At 51.2% G+C, this 18,592-nt stretch overlaps 2 protein-coding genes across 2 annotated transcripts in view; both read right to left on the bottom strand.

Moving 5' to 3' along the window:
- LOC122388351 (neurocalcin homolog) overlaps positions 1-13,704 on the bottom strand; it is a 153,645-nt gene extending 139,941 nt beyond the window's left edge. Inside the window, exon 1 of the mRNA XM_043379381.1 lies at positions 13,087-13,704. The gene's annotated coding sequence lies outside the window, so the exon portion shown is untranslated. The remainder of the gene's footprint in view (positions 1-13,086) is intronic.
- Positions 13,705-13,983: 279 nt separating this feature from the next.
- On the bottom strand, positions 13,984-16,406 carry LOC122388350 (clotting factor G beta subunit-like). The gene has a single exon (XM_043379380.1). The coding sequence runs from the start codon at positions 16,006-16,008 to the stop codon at positions 14,599-14,601; it is 1,410 nt and encodes a 469-aa protein (XP_043235315.1). The 5' UTR covers positions 16,009-16,406; the 3' UTR covers positions 13,984-14,598.
- Positions 16,407-18,592: the final 2,186 nt, after the last annotated feature.

The following is an 18,592-nucleotide window of genomic DNA, read 5'->3' as shown; positions in this document are numbered from 1 at the left end:
CCGCCCGGAGACGGATCCGGCTCGACGTGCCACCATTGTGGAGGCCGCTGCATTCACCGCGGCAGAGGCAGCAGTGGCAGCGCCTGCATGGCTTCACGGGCGTGACGATGTCCTTTGACAAGGTGATACTCACGAATGCTATTTGTCACATTTGTGCGAGGATGGTACACTCGGGGGCAGTTTGATGTTCCACCACTCCCTACCTATCGGGCTCCCATGGCTCAGCACTGCAGCTGCTGCCAGTGGCAGCACTGGCAGCACTGGCACTGGCAGGCAGTGCTGAGCAGTTCTGAGGGCAGGGAACACTGGCAGCAGCCAGTGCCGAGCCATGCGATCGCCCGATGGGTAGGGAGTGGTGGAACATCAATCTGCCCCCGAGTGTACTTACGAGAGAATTTTTCAGGGATTATGAGTCTGGATGAAGACAGGGTCAATACGAATCAAAGATCAAAGAATGGTGTGAGCGCATCGGTAATGTGTAGCAACTGGTAACACAAGTCGTGAGGTTGGATCCAGCGGTACAATGCATTACGTGTAATATCAAATCAGTGCTGGCCGACATCTGGTAATCTGTAGTTTGTGCTGAACAAGTGAAATGTAAAAATGCAGTTATTTGACATTGGCCATATCATACCGGGGGCAGTCATATTAACCCTCGCCCTGGCAGGGCATTTTTCATAACACGGCCTGGCAGGGGGGGGGGGGGTCGATGCGACCCCCCCCCTCGCAATTGGCTCCTATGGCATCTAGAAACACCAAATTTGGTAGGTAGGTGGGCCCCCTGGAGTTTTCGCCCCTGTGCAACTTTGGTTGCTCTAGGTCAATATTTAGGGGGGTTTTGGGGGGTATAAATGTAAAAATTTCGCTAAAAACAGGTCAAAAGTTTTTCGCTTATAACTTTTGATCTAGTTAAGATAGAGCAAAAAGAAAAGCACCAGTGAACTCAGCATGTCAAGGCGCGTCGAATGATATACTTTTTAGCTTGCTTAAGTGTACTCAAAGTTTTTCTTAAATTTTAAGTAAACTTAAATTAATAAATTAAGTTCAAGTTAACCAAATTGCATCATATTGCATATCATTCGATTCGGCTGATCACTAGGAACACAATGATACCATTTTTTAAGCTCTAGCTTCATTATGTGCCAAGTTATTGGCAAAAACGTCATTTGACCTCAGTTGACCTCATTTGACCTGACCCATGGGATAAGTACACCAAACAAAGAAGCACCAAGTGACCTGCTGTTAAGTACCGTGGTTTCAAAGCACAAAAGTGATAGAACGAAGCGGATATCTCCAGTATTTTCCGAATTTAGTATTTCCCCATAGGCTTAGCATTACGACGTAATGACCTCTAACTGACCTCAGGTCAGTGACCTCAAAAAAGCCGGACTATATGTTATACAAATCGGTGAACTTAGCATATCCTGAAAGTTTGAAGTAAATCAGTCGAAAACTGTGAGTTGGACAGGTGCAAAAAGAAAATTGAAATTTGACCATGACCTTGTACCGGTTTTTCTGACCTGGTGACCTGACCCAAGGTCACCCGGACCTGAAATTTTTCAGGTCATATGTAAAAAGGTTGCCCCATAGGCTGTGCCAAATTTGGCGGCGCTGCGCGCCGCCGTTTTTACGCTATCTTCGAAAAACCTTAGGGGGGGGTCGCATCGACCCCCCCCCCCCTGCCAGGGCGAGGGTTAATTAGTTTTTACTACTGATTCAAAGGAACGAGGCCACAGAAACTAATAAGTAAAGATCGGCAACCGTAGGCAATAGACATAATAGGTTTTCAGAATATTGCGGCTAGGAAAAGTTACATGTACAGGGTGATTTTTTTTAACTGTTAAAAAGTAAACGTCAATGGTGGTCCCTAAATCGAAAAATCGCGTGCAAAAAAGCAATGCACGTGACAGATAAATCTGGGACATTTTGTATGGTGTCATCATTTGTCCCTTTTCACCGACGGCCTCGGTCCCAATGGAGCCTGAAAATGTCCCACCAATCGGGCACGCATGATCCACTGCCGTTCAGTAAGGAATGACACAAAACGATGATTTTGAAGCATTGAGGCAGTTCGAAGCATACGATCATCAAGGAGATACCTCAGAAAGACGTTAAATAACGCACGAACAAGCTTGTAGTCATAAATAACCTTCAAACGGTCTATCTGGCGTAAGTGCAGCCTCTGAAGAATCAGTCTTCAGGGGAGAAAGAAAAACAGCGAATCAGACACCACCAGGGCCGCCAGTATCAAAATCCTCGACCTGCCCTCCCCAGACTTCTAGTTTTTGGACCCATCTATGGCAGATATAACGAGAAAACAGTGGAAATATCTGGCAGAGCTGAAAATGGGTGATAGAAGCCTTTTCAGTCCGCCTAATGAGCATGGGAGTCCGTGGTGCTGTTCAACACGTGCTCGGGCGGGCTGATTCGTATCGGTGAGAGAGGGGGTAACTTCAAGCACAAGTAAAATACACGATGGACGTTCCTTCACATCGTGTCTGCATGAAATCAAAATGTCCCAGAATGCTCGTCATCCTGGTATATAATTTTGCAACATATATTTGCATTTTAACGCCACTAGACCTCATTACTTTTTAACAAGTAAAAAAATCACCCTGTATATGCATGCAGATTTAGACAGAGCATAGGCCATCGAAGTTCAACGCATAATGCAAGCACGCTCCACAATAAGTGGCAACTGGCAACGTGTCTGAAGGATGTCCCTTTCTTCTGAAGAAGGGGAGTCGCTCTCCTAGGTGAAGGACATCGCCTTCCCTAGTCGCCCGCAAGGTAGGGATCGGTCGCCATTGGCCCGGTTTCGCAGCGGGGCACAGCTGCGGGTGCCACCAGCGGCAGGCCCGGCTGGGGCGATGTCACTCCGCCACTCACGTGAGCAAACGCTCTATTCTATTCATGAGATCTTCCGTCTGATGGGGCCGAGGACCCTCAGTCTCGACGGGGGAAATCAACAAAAAATGAATGAGGGCTGATCGGATATACAGACTCGTGAGGCAGTGTTCCGCAATAATGTCACAAACATCAGAGGAAAGAAAACAATTATTGTGTGCGGTGGGGTGTATCAACTGGGTTTCAACCAGCCGAGCTCATTCAAATCGGCAAGGAGTCGAGGAGTCACAATCCCCTCTAAAATCGGCATAATAGAGGCATTGGAAACTTGAAGCCTCTCGTAGAACATTTATCGCTAAAAATGACGCTCAGGTTACTATTCGATGTGATTACCATACAAAAGAAGTCCGACGGACAGGTGTCATTTGATATCACCCTCGAAAAAAAAAACGGGAAAGGAAAAATGTCTTACCTGCATCCTGATGCAACATCTATGCCCGAAAACCATGTATTGTCGTGCGATATCATCATTTAAGACGCTGTGTCAAAAAGAGGGACCAAACGGAGACACCCTCTGCACGACATAGACGAATAGGGACATCCGCCACTGAAGTCCTCATGTCGACCATGGAGATACCAGCGACAGCTGGGGCATCGACGTCAGGTCAGGACAGGAGGTAGACATCGACCCAATTCCAAACGCCCAGCCGTTGCCGTCGCCGTTCAATTCATACAGTCCTATTCCTTGAATACTCACTACCATACCCTTCCCCACTCCACCACGCCACAAAAAGAAGAGAGCGCAGTCATTACCGCCGTCAACATCACTAACGCTGTCATACAGGGACGGACAGTGGACAGGATGTGCAGGGTACGACAATACCACAATGCGTCAGCGCAGACCGCTGCCTGGTGCATACAATGGTAACTCATTTGACTGGCAGAACCAGCGTGATGGCAAAATGAGCAAACATTAGTAAATGCCAGAGGATGTCAATAAGCATGAGCACACGCCGGTGGACCTCAGTGCATATCGGTGAACGTCACTGGACCTCACCCAACGCCAGTGAATGATTAATGGTCGGTCAACGCCAATGAAAGTCGGTATAACCCGGTGAACCTCGGTGAACCCCCAGAAAGCGTCGGTGACTATTGCTGACCAGCGCTGACCGACGCTGACCGTCGCTGAGCGATGAAACAGTGGACAAACACTGGGGCTGATTGGACCTTGGACGATGGCGGTTGGGTCCCGGACGTGGAATTGCTCGGCCAGGCCAGCCAGTCAGCTAGCAGAGTAAGAAAGACAGATGAAAAAAAGGACTGCGGCGTGTGGGTTCGGCTTACTAAATGTACTTACCTATCATTTATCACAACATCTTCATCTAAAAAGCGACACCTGACGGATGCTGAGTTCAAACACCCTTCACACTACCACTCAAACTCACCACTAAATGCTAGAACAGTGCACACAGAACTCAGTCGCCTCAGGTTTGTCGCACCCTCCCACCTCCCAGTCCATCTCCCGGGGGCACCAGGCGCCGGCCCGGCCGTGTCGACGGGCAGTCGGAGATCGATTTGACCCGGCCCGACAACCAAAACAGGGAGCGGCGGCCCCGGCCGGTGCCGACGGCCATCAGCCGGCCTTCGGGTCGGTCGATGGACACTGGCACGCACACACAGCATGGCAGCATCGGGAGGGGTGCTGACAGGAGCAGATAGGACCGGGGTAACACACAGCATGGCAGCATCGGGCCCGGTGCTGACAGGGACACACAGGACCAGCAGACACGGAAGGGACAGGACCGGCAGACACGGGAGGGACAGGATAGCATCGGGCCGGGTGCTGACAGGGACAGACACTGGAGAGACAGGACAGCATGGCAGCATCAGCCGGGTGCTGACAGGGGCAGATAGGACAGACCGGCAGGCACGGGAGAGACAGGACAGCATGGCAGAACCATGCGGGAGCAGCTGAAACCAGAGAGATGTATTGTATTGTATTGTATTGTATTTACGATCATGGGCGATCCACACATGGCGTGGCGATTACTGCCCAGAGTCTGAGTCGGGTATAAGCATGCAGGAACAGAGACCAGTCGAACAACAACAACAACACACACACACACACACACACACACACACACACACACACACACACACACACACACACACACACACGCACACACAGGAAGACTCTATATGCTACGATTTCTAACATACCGTGTACTTATATACAAGACGAGTGCCCAATTCAGGCCATCACGAAGGTCTATCGTTTTTCCACAGAGACTTGACAGCGCGTGCGAATTTAGAGGGTGGCAGCTGTGAGAGGTCGGGAGGTAGGTCGTTTAGGAGCTCGGCGGCACGGTAACTGAAACGCCGCTTACCGGTTTCTAGTCTGGGACGCTGGAGCTGGAGAAGGTTATCCTGACGTGTATTTCTATTCCTGGTTGAGGAGTCCCGGTTTTTGGCAAACATAGAGGCAAGTGCTACCGGTTCGCCGTAGTGTATCGCCTTACGTGCAGTGGCCATGGTTTGAAGTTTGTACATAAATTCGGGCGGCATCCAGTTGAGTTTCTCGCGCAGGTCAGTGACGTGGTCGAATTTGCGACGGCCAAAAATAACTCGAGTAGCGAAGTTCAAGATCTTTTGGAGTCGATTCAGGTTCTTTTTTGTACCATTTCCGTAAACTGAGAGGCAGTAATTTACTCGGGAGATGACTAGAGATGTGACAATGGTTTTGATGACCCCATCGGGAAGACAGTGCCGCACATGGGAGAGGCCAATGAGCAGACCCATACACCTCCGGCTGAGCTCAGATACATGGGCTTCCCAGGTCAGACAGCTGTCAAACACCACGCCGAGGTTTCCTGCCTGCGCACATGGTTCCAGCTCCGTGTCACGAAACGATACGACGACTGGGGGCAAGTGTTTTAGATTTTGACGGCTGCCGAATATCATGAGTTGCGTTTTGCTCGCGTTGACCTTCAGGGCGTTTGAGTGGAACCATTTGTTCAGTGCCTCTAGTGAGGCCTCCATGCGCGAGATAAGGCCACTTACATTGTTTTTTGGGCCACTCACTAGAAGCTGGGTATCATCTGCATATTGGAAAACGCATGCATCATCGGCGTGAAGCGCCAAATCGTTTGAGAAAATCGTGAATAGAAGAGGACCCAGGGCCGAGCCTTGAAACACGCCCATAGTGTTAGGGAGTGGTCGTGACAGTACCCTGCGCTGGAGTCCATCGGTCATTGAAACGCTTTGTGTGTGACCTTTTAGATATGCTTTAAACCAAGGAGTTTCGATGCCGTACAGTGCGAGTTTGTCGAGAAGGAGTTTATGATCTATGACATCGAAACATTTGCTGAGATCGATAAGGCATAGGAAAGATATGTCTCCCCTGTCCGTGGCAGCTAGGATGCGGTCGGTGACGGACAAAAGTGCTGTTTCAGTTGAGTGTTGGGGTCGGAAGCCATGCTGACTAGGTGCCAAAAGGTGATTTTGAGAGAGATAGTGTTGTAGCTGCTGCTGGATGACTCGTTCAACAACTTTCATGATAACTGGTACTAGAGAAATGGGTCGAAAGTTGCTGGGGTCAGATGGGTTTCCGGATTTGAAAATGGGATGGACTATGGAATGCTTCCATTGCTCGGGGATGTCAGATTTCGAGATGCAGGTGTTTATGATGTGTTGTATGACGCTGCCAATAGCCAAGAAACTGGTTTTTAGCATGCGGATGCACACACCGTCCGCTCCGCAGGCGGCTGAGTTCCGCATACTGAAAACCGTGCATTCGAGCTCACCGAGTGAGATAGGCCTGGGCTGGAAACCGCATGCGCCGACGCGTGGGAGCCGTGCGTAAGTATAGGTACCTGTGTTTTGGTTTCGGATCTCGGTAGCAATACGGGGGCCGACGGACACGAAAAATGAGTTTAGTTCGTCAGCGGTTACATCGGGTTGAACTGTTTTATTTTCTTTTTTACCAGCTATGACTGATTTGATTCCCTGCCACACCTTGTTGGGGCCACGTTCACTAATTTCCCGCTGAATCACGTTGCGCCGGTCACGGCGAACGGCAGAACGAACTGAACGATTCAGGTCTTTATAAACTGTAGATTCCCGCCCGTGCAGTCGTAGTGCGGCGCGCCGTTGGGCCATGATATCACGGGTGGAGGCTGAGACGGGGGGAGCGGTGGGGTTTCTAATGGTCAGGTTCTTTAAAGGGGCATGGTCATCTAGGACGGGTAGGAAATGAGTCAGAAAAGCTTGCCATTTGTCATGCACGGTCATTGCAGTGAACACTTCGTCCCACTCGATGGACATCAAGTCATGATTTAGGGACGCGACATCGACACGGTTGATTGAGCGGGTTGTGATGACAGTTGCAGTTTTACGCTGTTTAGGTACGTTAACTAGCACGTTTACCAACTTGTGTGGGCTAAAGTGACAGTGTTTTACATGACAGTCGAGCACGAGCTCACGGGTTTTGACAATACATACGTCAAGGAGTGAGCCGGAGCTGTACGTGGGTGCAGTTACAAGTTGATCGAGAGAGTAGTCCGATAAAAAGTCACTTAGGTGAATACGCGCGCGGAAACTCCGGTGTTTCAGCAAATCGCAGTTTAGGTCGCCGCAGATGACAAATGGAACCTTGGGGTGGTCGATCAGGATCCGTTGCAGCTGAGACTCGAGATCGTTGAAATCAGCGCGTAGGGCAGTGTCCGAGTAGCGGGGCGGTCGGTAGAGCGAGCAGACAATTAGCTGACGATCTTTCTCCAGTTTTAGGAGGATCCACTGGGATTCAAGCTGACTCTCACGGCACGGCGGAACTGTGAGTTTTAGCGCTACAGAGGTGATAGAGTTTTTGGTAGCAATGGCGACTCCACCGTAGCCACTGCCGTCGGGACGATCCGCACGGCTGAGTGAGTACCCGGGTAGCACAACCAGCCGACTGGGCGTGCTGGGTCGCAGCCAGGTCTCGGAGAGTAGGAGAACGTCGAGGTCTTGACTGCTGACCACGTCGGTCAGTTCGAGCAGCTTCGGCTTAAGGCTTTGAATGTTGAGCGCGCCGATAAGCAGTCCGGTATTGGACAGACGGTCAGATTGTATAGATGATGGTATGGCAGCATCAGGAGGGGTGCTGACGGAAGCAGACGGCAGTTGCTGCAGACAGGATAGGAAGACACGGAAGGGACAGGGCAGTGAATCAGATATGGAAGCCGCCAAAGACCTTAAAAGAGCGGTACATCGGCAAACACTATGTGGCAAGGCAGAGCTTGTGAAAACTCCATGAAAGATGACTCGCCACCAGAAACCAGGAGGACGGGTGGAGATAGCAAACACTGGCGAAAGGCTCAGATTTCTGCACTTACAATTCCACCTGACAGAAAACGCTAAGGAGGCTGCCATATCTGCCAGGAGCATCCGACCGTGACTGCCAGCGTGAACAGAAGCGACCGGAATTCGACAGAGGATATGCGACAGCAAGCACAGGCATAGACGTCATAACTGCCAGAGTCGATAAGCGGTGCGTAAGCACGGGGACTGGTGTGGCAACCCCTTGTTGTTCGGCCGAGTGCAATCAAAGCCAGGACTTCCATAGCAGCAGAATTGCCTCGTAATGCCACTTTAACCACTGGATAACATTCAATGTAACTGTAAATGCAATTGTACTTCCAATGCTATTGTAAAAATGCACCTCAACTGAACTGCCGCCAAGTATGTGGAATGATAGTGTTTGCAAAAAATAAATAGTTAAATACGTGTGCTTAATGCTTATACTGAACGATCGACAACGGCGGCCGGTAAACCGTTCTTTTCTTCAAAGAGATCGGAGATAAGCTGAAGCAACAACAGCAAATGAACAGATTAAAGTGGGGAACATTTCGTTATCAGTATCCAACCAACCATCGGTGACTTCTAAACAAAGGTCTTGAAATCATGAATAGAAAAGGGCAAACGTAGGAAGAATTGCCAATCAGTTGAACAGAGCACGTTCAATGTTATCCCAATGTGCTGATCGCTGAGGCGGGACTAGAAAGTGGTGATAGCTCAAACAATACAATACCATCTCCTTGCTCGAGGTCCAATAAGCGTTTGGCGCTCGTCATTCACAGAGTCCATCACCGTCCACCCTGCCAGCGTCCACACTCCAAGACCACTGCCCACCAACGTTACTGTCCTAGTCAGCAGTTGTGCTGCTGGCCAAGGTGCATTCTGTGAAGCTTTCCTGGGCTCGCCCTGATGAAACAGGGGTGTTCGTAGGACGGAAATGGAACGGGAGCCCGGCGCCCGCTATTCTCAGCAGACTGGCCAACACGTCCCACAACCAACAGGCAAGTCCCTCGTAAATGGATGGCATGCATGACGTCACTCGTCAAAAGCTGCTTTGAACTCTTTGACTGCAATCTCCGTGGACTTGTTTGAAGCGTCCACAGAAAAAGTATGCCGCACTGTATTGAAAACTTAACAACAGATACAGCGCGATGTCCTGATTAACAAATTTGTCAAACTGTGTTGCAATCAAATAAACCGAAAGAATATTGCAATGAATCCTAAGTTGTAAGTGAAACAAAAAGACAAACAACACCCAGCTCCTCCCCGGAGAGGGTATCGATTCAACCACAAAAGCTTCAGAACACTTACGACTCCAGTGGGACTCGCCAGCGCTTCTGAAACGGCACGGCACTGAACGGAACACACACACACTCGAGCCAACACCAGGCGAAATCTGTCCCCGTTCAGCTCCGACCCACGACTGGAGTCGGTGGGACGGAGCTCTGCACCGGGTCCCGCGCGACGGTCGTCCGAGTTCATCACACAGAGCCGCCGCCGGTGGCACTAGCCGCATCGTCAGAGTCTAAAAACGGACCTGACCCGGCCGCGACGGTCGGCCTAATTGGAAGGCAGGGCCCATTACCGAGGACGGGTTGGCTTGCACGACCACGGAGAGAGGCACAGAGGAAGAGAGAGAGAGAGGGAGGGAGAGGAAGGGAGGGGAGGGAGAGATTACGTAAGAAATGAGAGTGCAATGCATAGAGAAAAGCAGAGAGGCAGAGATTATCCCTGTTGGATATGACTGTGACTGCGTTCTGCAGAGCTTGCTGCCTCTCAACTATGCCCTGCATAAACATGACGTTCGCATGAAGTGTATACCAAATGCATGTTTGGTATACAATACAAGCAGGGCTAAATGCAAGTTTTCATGGTAATCTGACACATTTTGGCAAACTTTCCAAGCAAAAGGTAGCGCACATCCCGAAACGTTGCCTCAGGTAGATACCAGTTTTTCGTCGAGTTTCCAGGCCGCGTCAGGTCAGCAGTCAGCGGTTGCAAGATTGCCTTCGACCCGTGCGGATCGGTTGGATCCGAGCCCGTATCCCCTCGCAGAGCACCCACTACCCCTATCGGCAGAATCGGCCGTATCGGCGGCGGCGGTGGCGCTGGGGCCGTTTCGGACGCCATTCCGGGCCTGCAGACGGCACGAGCGGCCGGCTGGGGAGTGCCGCCGCGGTGCCGCCGCGCGAACCGCACCCTCTCGAAATAGTCCGCTCGGACGGCAGAGCTCTGATTTCTCGTGGTACATACTAGCCGACGGTGGGTCGCGCGCAACACGACTCCTGAAGATGTTCAGTTCCACACCTTCATGCCAGACCGCACTCAGGGCTACGACAGCTCCAAAATCGTCACATAGAAGTGCTGGGACCCATGTGTGGATTCCCCTTTGGACGTGCGCGGAATGCCTGCGGAAAATGCCCTGGTCCGGCGAAAGTTAGGACATCTCGCTAAAAACATCAACTGAACGAGTATCTGAAAGCATATTTCGAAGACAAAAGGGAGGGAGTGCTTCGAAGACAAAAAGGGAAGTATTTATCACTTTGACATTTATCCAGCTGTTGCGTCCTATAACATTGCTCAAAAGGCCTTAACGAATGTCGAAGACAGTTCTGCTTTATATCCTGGTGGTCACATTGCGTTTTTTACCACGCACTTCCGTATACCTACTGTCGTGTGCTTCTCTTCCATTATTGCACAGGTACTTACTAATGTAAATTTATCTTCACTCCAGTAAATTGTGTACGGTGTATGCTCTGCGCCCGTAGCCGTCCTTGCCCTGTCCCTTCGATCGTGTGCCTATCGTCGTTTGTTTGACCGACATTTGTTTCTGCGCCTGTCAGACATTGTACTACAATTGCGTCGCCATCAATTTGTCCGTAATCTATCGGATTATCGCGGCTCTGCCCTCCTTGTACACGTCCTTTCAGCAAACACTAAACGAGCAGCGGAACGGAGCGCCGGCACGGCCCGGCGACAAAGCCGACTGCCGAGAAAAGCCGACACTTTAGCAGCGGAGCAATCCTTCTGACGTCACTGTGACGTGACGTCACTCAGTGTGTCGGCACACACGCTGCGTGCCAGGATGGCAAACACAGCATATGGGGCAAGACGGGAAGGCGGCGGAACTGTGACCCCTGAAGGCGTGACCTCTGACCTCCCAGACTACCGGCGATATTCGACAACAGATGGCCTCCTCCTGTCATTCATGATCAGCTGGTGACATCTGGGGTCTGGTGACCTCTTCTGTGGCCAAAATTATGATGGTGGGGTTCAGGGGCCAGTGATCTCTGTACTTCAGTAGTCTCCAGTGACCATTTTCATACACCAGGCACTGACCTTCAGTGACCATCCCCATACCCCAGTGACCTACAGTGACTGTGACCAGACACCAGTGACCTCTAGTGACAGCCCTCAGTCACCAGTGACCTTCAGTGACCAGTCCCAAACAGAAGTGACTTATAGTGACTGCTCCCAGAGATAATGACCTCCAGCAACCATCTCAAACACCAGAAACTTCTAGCAACTGCTTCCATTCCACATTGAATGTGTTGAATGCATTGAATGCAGATGAATGACAAAAAATGTCATGTCATTTGTCAAAGCGTTAAGCAGCCTAGCACTATATGGCATGCATAAACAATGAACAGCCAATGATTGTTTCAGTATATGTGCTAGCAAACGTCATAAGAATGGATTAAACTTTGCTTAGCCTTAGTTTTAGATTGGGTATTTACCTGCTTGCATGACTATCTGCTAAATGAGGCTTGATGTGTAGGAACACAGACCCACATTCTGACCATATCATCTGCATCAGGGCCTAGTTAGGTAAGCAGCATAAATTTTGTTTTCATATTTTGTTTGAATTATTGTAGCACAGGCAATGAGTGTGCAAAATGCAGTAGGTACCCTTGAGTCTTATCTACCTCTGTACCTACCTTACAGCTGGCATTGAAAAACAATGTGATTTTAGTTTTTACAGTGTTGACTGTGGACTCTGCTCAACTCACTGACAATGAAGTTGCCATCCAGGCACCTTGTTCAAAAGGCCATGAGGACTGAGGAGGGCAGAGTTTGATTAGCAAGCCACTACATTAGCATGGAACTAAGCTAAATGTAGCATGGAGCTCCCACATCTGAGGAGGTCAGGGCCTGAATGCTCTATTATCTCTGCTTGAATGAGCATTGATTTTGTCAATCTATCCACTAAATACAGTTGAACATTCTTAAAAGTTCATTTATAACATCATTCACATTGACTTAAACCAAACAAATACATAATGCTTATACCTTAAAAGGAACTTAATACTTGTCCTCCATGTGGCCTAATAGAAAAGTCTCCAGGTAAACCCATGTATGCATATTATGGGATGGCAGTAGATTCAGAGCCAGGAAGCTCCATGCCATTAATTCCACTCTCTGGCTGGCAACTAGCAGGAAGCCCAGACTAGATGTCCCAGTCCCAGATGGAACAGGCCGCCATCTGCCTGTGGTACATCCAACTTTTGATTCAAGTATACCAAGCAAAGACAAGGTGGAGTGGTGGGTCCGCTGTGTCATTTGCAGCCAGCACTGCTCGGGGGGCGGGGGGAGGGGCATCCAGGGGATGCCGGTGAAAACAGGGCACCGGAGGGCATATTAGTCACGTGACATTTGTAACTTCTCCCCTTTCGTGGGCCTTCTACATGCTAAACGTCACGTGTAAATTTCACGAACCTTGATCAAATCGCCCCAGGCGCCCTGTTTTCACCGTCGTCCCATCCAAGCGCATAATCACCCATTCATCCATTATCCATATGAACAAAATTTATTTTCAAAAATACAAAACATTGTATCTCTACATATACATAGAAAAGAAAAAATCAGCGACTGACAATAAAGAACAAAATACAGGTTTAAACTCACCTGATCTGATCCTGTAGTTCAGGAAAACCAATCCTGTCAGACCTCCTAGCTTGCTTGTGCTGGTGAGGCTAAACTTGTTTCAGCTAGTGTTGAAATACCTGATTTCTGCACATATTGATTCAGGTGGGACCCCAATAATCAACCTCACTATCAATATTGCTTTCAATGACCAATATGAATACAGAATATGCAAACCGAACTCTTTTTGCACCATATATCATATGATATGATATGGAGAAGTTCTATTTGTATATTTGCGTTTATGGCGACAAAATGCCAACAGTTTAGTGCATAAGCAAGAACTTCTCAGCATGCAAAAAGTTTGGTCAGCTGATTATAAATTGTAGCTGATCTATGTAATTAAAAAGAATCAAGTAATGTAAAATTACATACAATTTTTATCATTATTATGAATCAAGTGATTTCTCATGGAAAATTCTGGTTTTAACTTCCTCAAGGCATTAAGAACTTAAGAACATCTTTGCTCCTTTTTAACTGAATCTGTAAAAATATTTTAAAAGTAGTTAAAATATGACTGTAGGATAACTCAATGCTTCGAAATTCGATAAAAATATGTATTTTGCATAGACACCTCCTGTATCTATGATATTTTACAATGTCACAAATTATGAAGTCTTTTAGTCAGGGGTGTTCACGGGCACCGCACACTGCTGCGTGCGGTGTGTGCGGTACGTCCAGCAGGCGTGGGGGTAGGGGATGGGTAGGCGGCTCTGACGTCACGGCTGCGTGCGGTGGACGGTCCGCTGTGGCCAGTCCCGACCGGCCACAGCGGTCGCTGTGTGCGGTGACGCAAGGCTGACGTAGGGACGCAGTGGGCGGAGCTTGGAGGCTGTGTGCGGTCCGACCGCACACAGGGTCCGTGAACAGCCCTCAGCTGACGATGATAAACTTGTAGAATACAAAAGCAGAACACAGCTTCTCATTGCATGTCATTACTGCGCAGCTGAGACAATACATTTTAGGGGGCGTTATGTCCGTGAAATAAGCTTCGTATACGATTTCGAATTCAACATCGATTTCAGAATTTACCTTTCAAAACGCAAGTAAAGCTCGTCGTATCACACACAAAAATAAAGGCCGAAACGGCATTTTTGTGTCCTATAGGCGGATCCAAGGCGGTTTTGGACGCTGTGGCCATGCCATGCGGGGAAATAGGCCTACCCCTAAAAACGCTTCTCGAAACTCCAAGGCTTCTTGGATTTCGATTCCTTACGCATTGCTGTAGCCGTAGGTAGGTACCTACCGATGGTTTAAGGAAAACTGTGCTGATATAAGCCGTTTAAGTTTTCTTCTTGTCCTAGAAAAATGACAAATTTTCATCGATTCCGGAGCTGCGAGGAAGCCACCTGCCCCAGACCTATCCCTTCTCCCTTACTTGGATCCGCCAGTGAGCATTCACCGATTGATTAGTACATAAGTTGGCGATTATTTTAGAAGAAATCTAAGTTGTGCGCACGATCGCTGCTGGCTGTCCCACTAACGAAGCATGAGTCAGATGTTTTGCAGGATCCAGTCGATATGTGCGCTGATGCGAGTGTAGAGGCCGGGGAACTCGGGGTTGCCGCAGCCGACGCCAGCCGACACGATCCCCACCAGCTGGTAGCTGCCGTCAGCGAGCCGGCGTACCAGCGGCCCGCCCGAGTCGCCGCGGCACGCGTCCCGCGCCAGCTCGCCACCGCCACCGCCGCCGCCCGTGGCGCACAACACGCTGTCGGTGAGCCCGGCGGGGAACTCGGTCCCGAACGTCGGCAGCTGACGGTAGGCGGCCTCGCAGCTCTCCGGCGCCACCACGCGCAGCTCCGCCTCCTGGAGAACGTCCGAGCGGCTGCCGGCGAACTCGGTCAGCCCCCAGCCGGCCAGCGACACCGGCTGACCGGTCAGCGCGCCGGCCGGCTGGCCCGCCGCTGGCAGACAGACCGGCTGCACGTGCGGCCCCAGCAGCGCCGGTCGCCGCAGCCGTATGATGGCGAGGTCGTGCAGCGGACTGTGCGGCTGCCCCGGCCGCGCCGCGTACCCCGGGTGCACGAGTAGCTCGGAGGCGGCCAGGTCCTGCGTGCGTCCGTCGGCGGTCGTGCTGAGGTCGTACTCGCCGAGCCGAACCAGCAGCTGCGCCGGCTGCCGGCCGACGACGCAGTGCGCCGCCGTCACCAGCGCGCGGCGGCCGACCAGCACGGCGCCGCAGAACCAGCGCTGGTCGCCGCTGGTGCCGCGCTCGCCAAGCAGCGCGGCCCACGGCCAGCGCTGACGTACCGCGTCCTGACCTCCGGTGACACCGAGCAGACCGCTGGGGGCCCTCCTCCGCCGGCCGACACTCGGCTGTTCGCGGCCACACTGCAGCAGGGGCTCTATCGTCGGTCCAACAGAGGGCCGAGCGGGTACCACAGAGGGCGGCACGGGCGACGGCAGCGGCGGCGGGGTCGGCAGTGGGGGTGGTTTAGGGAAGACGTGCGACGGCTGGTCCCACTGCCAGCTGGACGGAGGGTCAGGAATCACTGCGTTGGGCTGGTTAGACGGCCACTGTCCTGGTGAATTCGAAGGCGGCTTCCACGGCTTTAGCTGGCCCGGACTCCAGGGCTGGTGCTGGGCTGGTTTCCACGGGCTCGGAGGTGCCGGTGCAGGGACTGATGGTGTCCCGGCCGCCGCTCTGCCCTTCAGACAGCAGACGTGACTGAACCGAGGCCCACAGCCGGGACCGGGTAGCGGACGACCGGGAGCACACAGCTGCGACTGCAGACAAACCACCCGACCTCCGCTGACCGACGGACATCCGTCCACCACGGCTGTGACCTCTCCACAGTACAGCAGCGTCCACAGGACGGTCCACAGCCCCGTCCACCGCCACAGGCTCCGACCGGGTCGCGGGTGAATCCACTCCGAGTTTCGTGATGCCGTTTTCTCCATGACTAAGAAGTGAAAGCACCCCGTTGACTGTTCTCGGCCTTATCTTCTCACAATCTGGGCACTGCTGACACAGACATCTACTCGTATGTGCTAAGCTTCAACTGGAGACACTTCTCTGTGACACTGATGTTCTGGACTGTCAGCCACGAGCGCCTGTCGCGGACGACTCTGCTTGGCAGACGACGACTCTGCAGCCTGCCGTCCTCTCTGACGGTCTCACCCTCACTGAGGTCTCCTCCGTCACCTCCGTCACCGCCGCAGCCACCGCAGGGCACTGCGCTGTAGGATTTCCGTCTCCCTGACCCCACTCTGTATGTGGATAGAGCTGGCGGAGCCTGACGGTGCGAGCAGACACAGTTGTGTACCTATGCTAATGTCAGCCGTTGTGTGACGACGGAGTTTCATGGTAGGTAGCTGACTGCGGTAGGGGTGCGGTGACGGCGGTGCTGGAAAGGCCCAGCACCCCACCGCTGTGTTGACGGTGACTTGAACGGTCAGAGGAGGTCGGTCATGCAGACGGAGGGCAAAACTGGAAGCTGGGAAGGCGAGGAGGGAAAGAGAACCGAATGGAGAGACAGTACGGAGGCAGATGGACACTAATCAGAGACGGGTCGTAAGTGGAACAAAATCGATACGGAGACGGGACGGATTATATACGGAGACGGGTGGCGACGGGACCAGGATGGGTGGAGACGGGACGGGACGGGACGGGTGAAAACGTGACGAAGATGGGAAGGATCTAGATGCCGGACCGAAACAACACACGGCTAAGTAATCGAAATTACAAGCGGAAACGAAACAGACGGTAACCTGCGCTAAAAAAACAAATTAACAACAACAAAAAAAAAACTATGATAAACGCAAGGAGGGCGGCCGAGGGCTGCAGTGTCTGTGCCCGTGTGGTCGAGGTGAGGTGATGACTTAACAGACATATCTGATGTTACCTCAGCTATACCGATGCTTAGGTTCTGCTCCCTCCCCGCTCGTCCGCATGCAACTCAATGCAAACATCCCGGTCACCCTGTTGCCGTGCCTGCCACGACCTGCCACGACCTACCCAAGGGAGGGTCGAACACTGGCACATAGCGAGCAAACATGATATTCGGAGATTGAGTCTCCTGAACGACTAGTCTCGTGTGTAAAGAGCACACCTATATTCATACTGCAAGCTACATGACGGTGTGCTTTTTTTCGAGCCGCTGCTCTCACGGGCTGTAACTTGCCGTAAAAGTGAGTCGACATCATAGCCTCCATAGGCATTCAAAGATAAAAATAATATATAGTTTCACATAATTTATTTATACGATTAGGTAGCGCCACAATCTAATATTAAGTGTGGAGAAAGCTTCTAGCACAACAGAATTCCCTGAAATGAAGATGGTTGGAAGTTAATTCTTTTGATGCCAGATAAAAGGGTCTAAGAAGCGTACCGATTCGACTGATAAGCGTTAATAAAAGTTAGCAGTCTCATTTTATTTTTATATGCCAGCTGCCACCCATAACGTGATGAAGACATCATAAAAATAAAATGCTCAGTAAAACCAAGATTACTTTACATACTTATAAGTAAAACCGGTATGGCGGTGTACCTAACCGTACCGAATTTACAGCTGTCGTTCGATGATAAACTCGTTTGAAGTGAGCCATGAACCGCGTGCACTTTTGTTAAGAGTACCTAGAGAAAATCTCACCACAGCTCAGGCGCTAATACGTACCTAAGGTATGCACTCTACATATGCACTCTATGCAACTTTTTGTGATGGAAGAGTGGCAATCTTGATGGTGGTTTTCATACAGGTATACGTCCGAATTTGTTGCGACTTGGGGCTGTCGATCTCAGCTGCCATTACGGCACGGTGAGCAGACAGTAGAAGCTGATGCCTCCCGGGCTTGAGACCTCCACAGTTAGTGGCGACCCGAACAGGTCGGGACCGTTTGGGGCGCAGAAGTGCAGACCGTTGACCTTGAACTGGTCGTCAGGGCACTGGACGTTAAAAATGTCGCAGTCAAGATGGATCAGCTGACCATCCGGACCGGTGAACACGTAGCATAAGTCCATGCTGGGAGTGTTGGTGGAGGGGTAGTTGGGCGATGTGAAGTAGTACTGGCCGGAAGAGAGCGCATAGTTTGGGCACGGTTGTGGTGGCTGGACGGTAGAGCTGGTTTTGGACTTCGGCAGCGGCTGCGGATCCTCACCCGCACTTCTAGACTCAACTTCAATAAAAGTCTTCGGCGAGTGGAGAACTCCCTCTCTCGAAGAGACGGCGTGGTCTTCCCATTCGTCTGCGGCGCCCGCGATCTTCGCGGCTGGTTTGGTGAGGGCAGCGCCCACTAGGACGAGACAGCAGACTGAGAGGCGGAACATGGTGCCAGAGTGGTTGGATGACGCAGCTAGGAGCCCGACTTTATAGGTCCGCCTTGAGAGGCCTTGGCTGACACAGGTGGTGGCGCCGCCATCACCAATCTGTGCTGATAAATGCCGATGACAGCCGGCATCTGCTGTAAGTCCGGTACACGGTTGTAGCCTCTGACAGCGCTGTAATGGCGAGCCAGGAGCCAATTTTACTGCGATGTGCCAAACACG

This window comes from Amphibalanus amphitrite, unplaced genomic scaffold, assembly GCF_019059575.1.
Source record: "Amphibalanus amphitrite isolate SeventyFive unplaced genomic scaffold, NRLGWU_Aamphi_draft 000319F_arrow, whole genome shotgun sequence".
In the NCBI taxonomy this organism is placed as follows: Eukaryota; Metazoa; Arthropoda; class Thecostraca; order Balanomorpha; family Balanidae; genus Amphibalanus; species Amphibalanus amphitrite.
The sequence above is the reverse complement of the archived record's forward strand: the minus strand, read 5'-3'. Positions and strand labels throughout refer to the sequence as shown.

Bases quoted from the DNA above. Each gene is read 5' to 3' on its own strand.
- LOC122388350 (XM_043379380.1), bottom strand. From the start codon at position 16,008: ATGGAGAAAACGGCATCACGAAACTCGGAGTGGATTCACCCGCGACCC.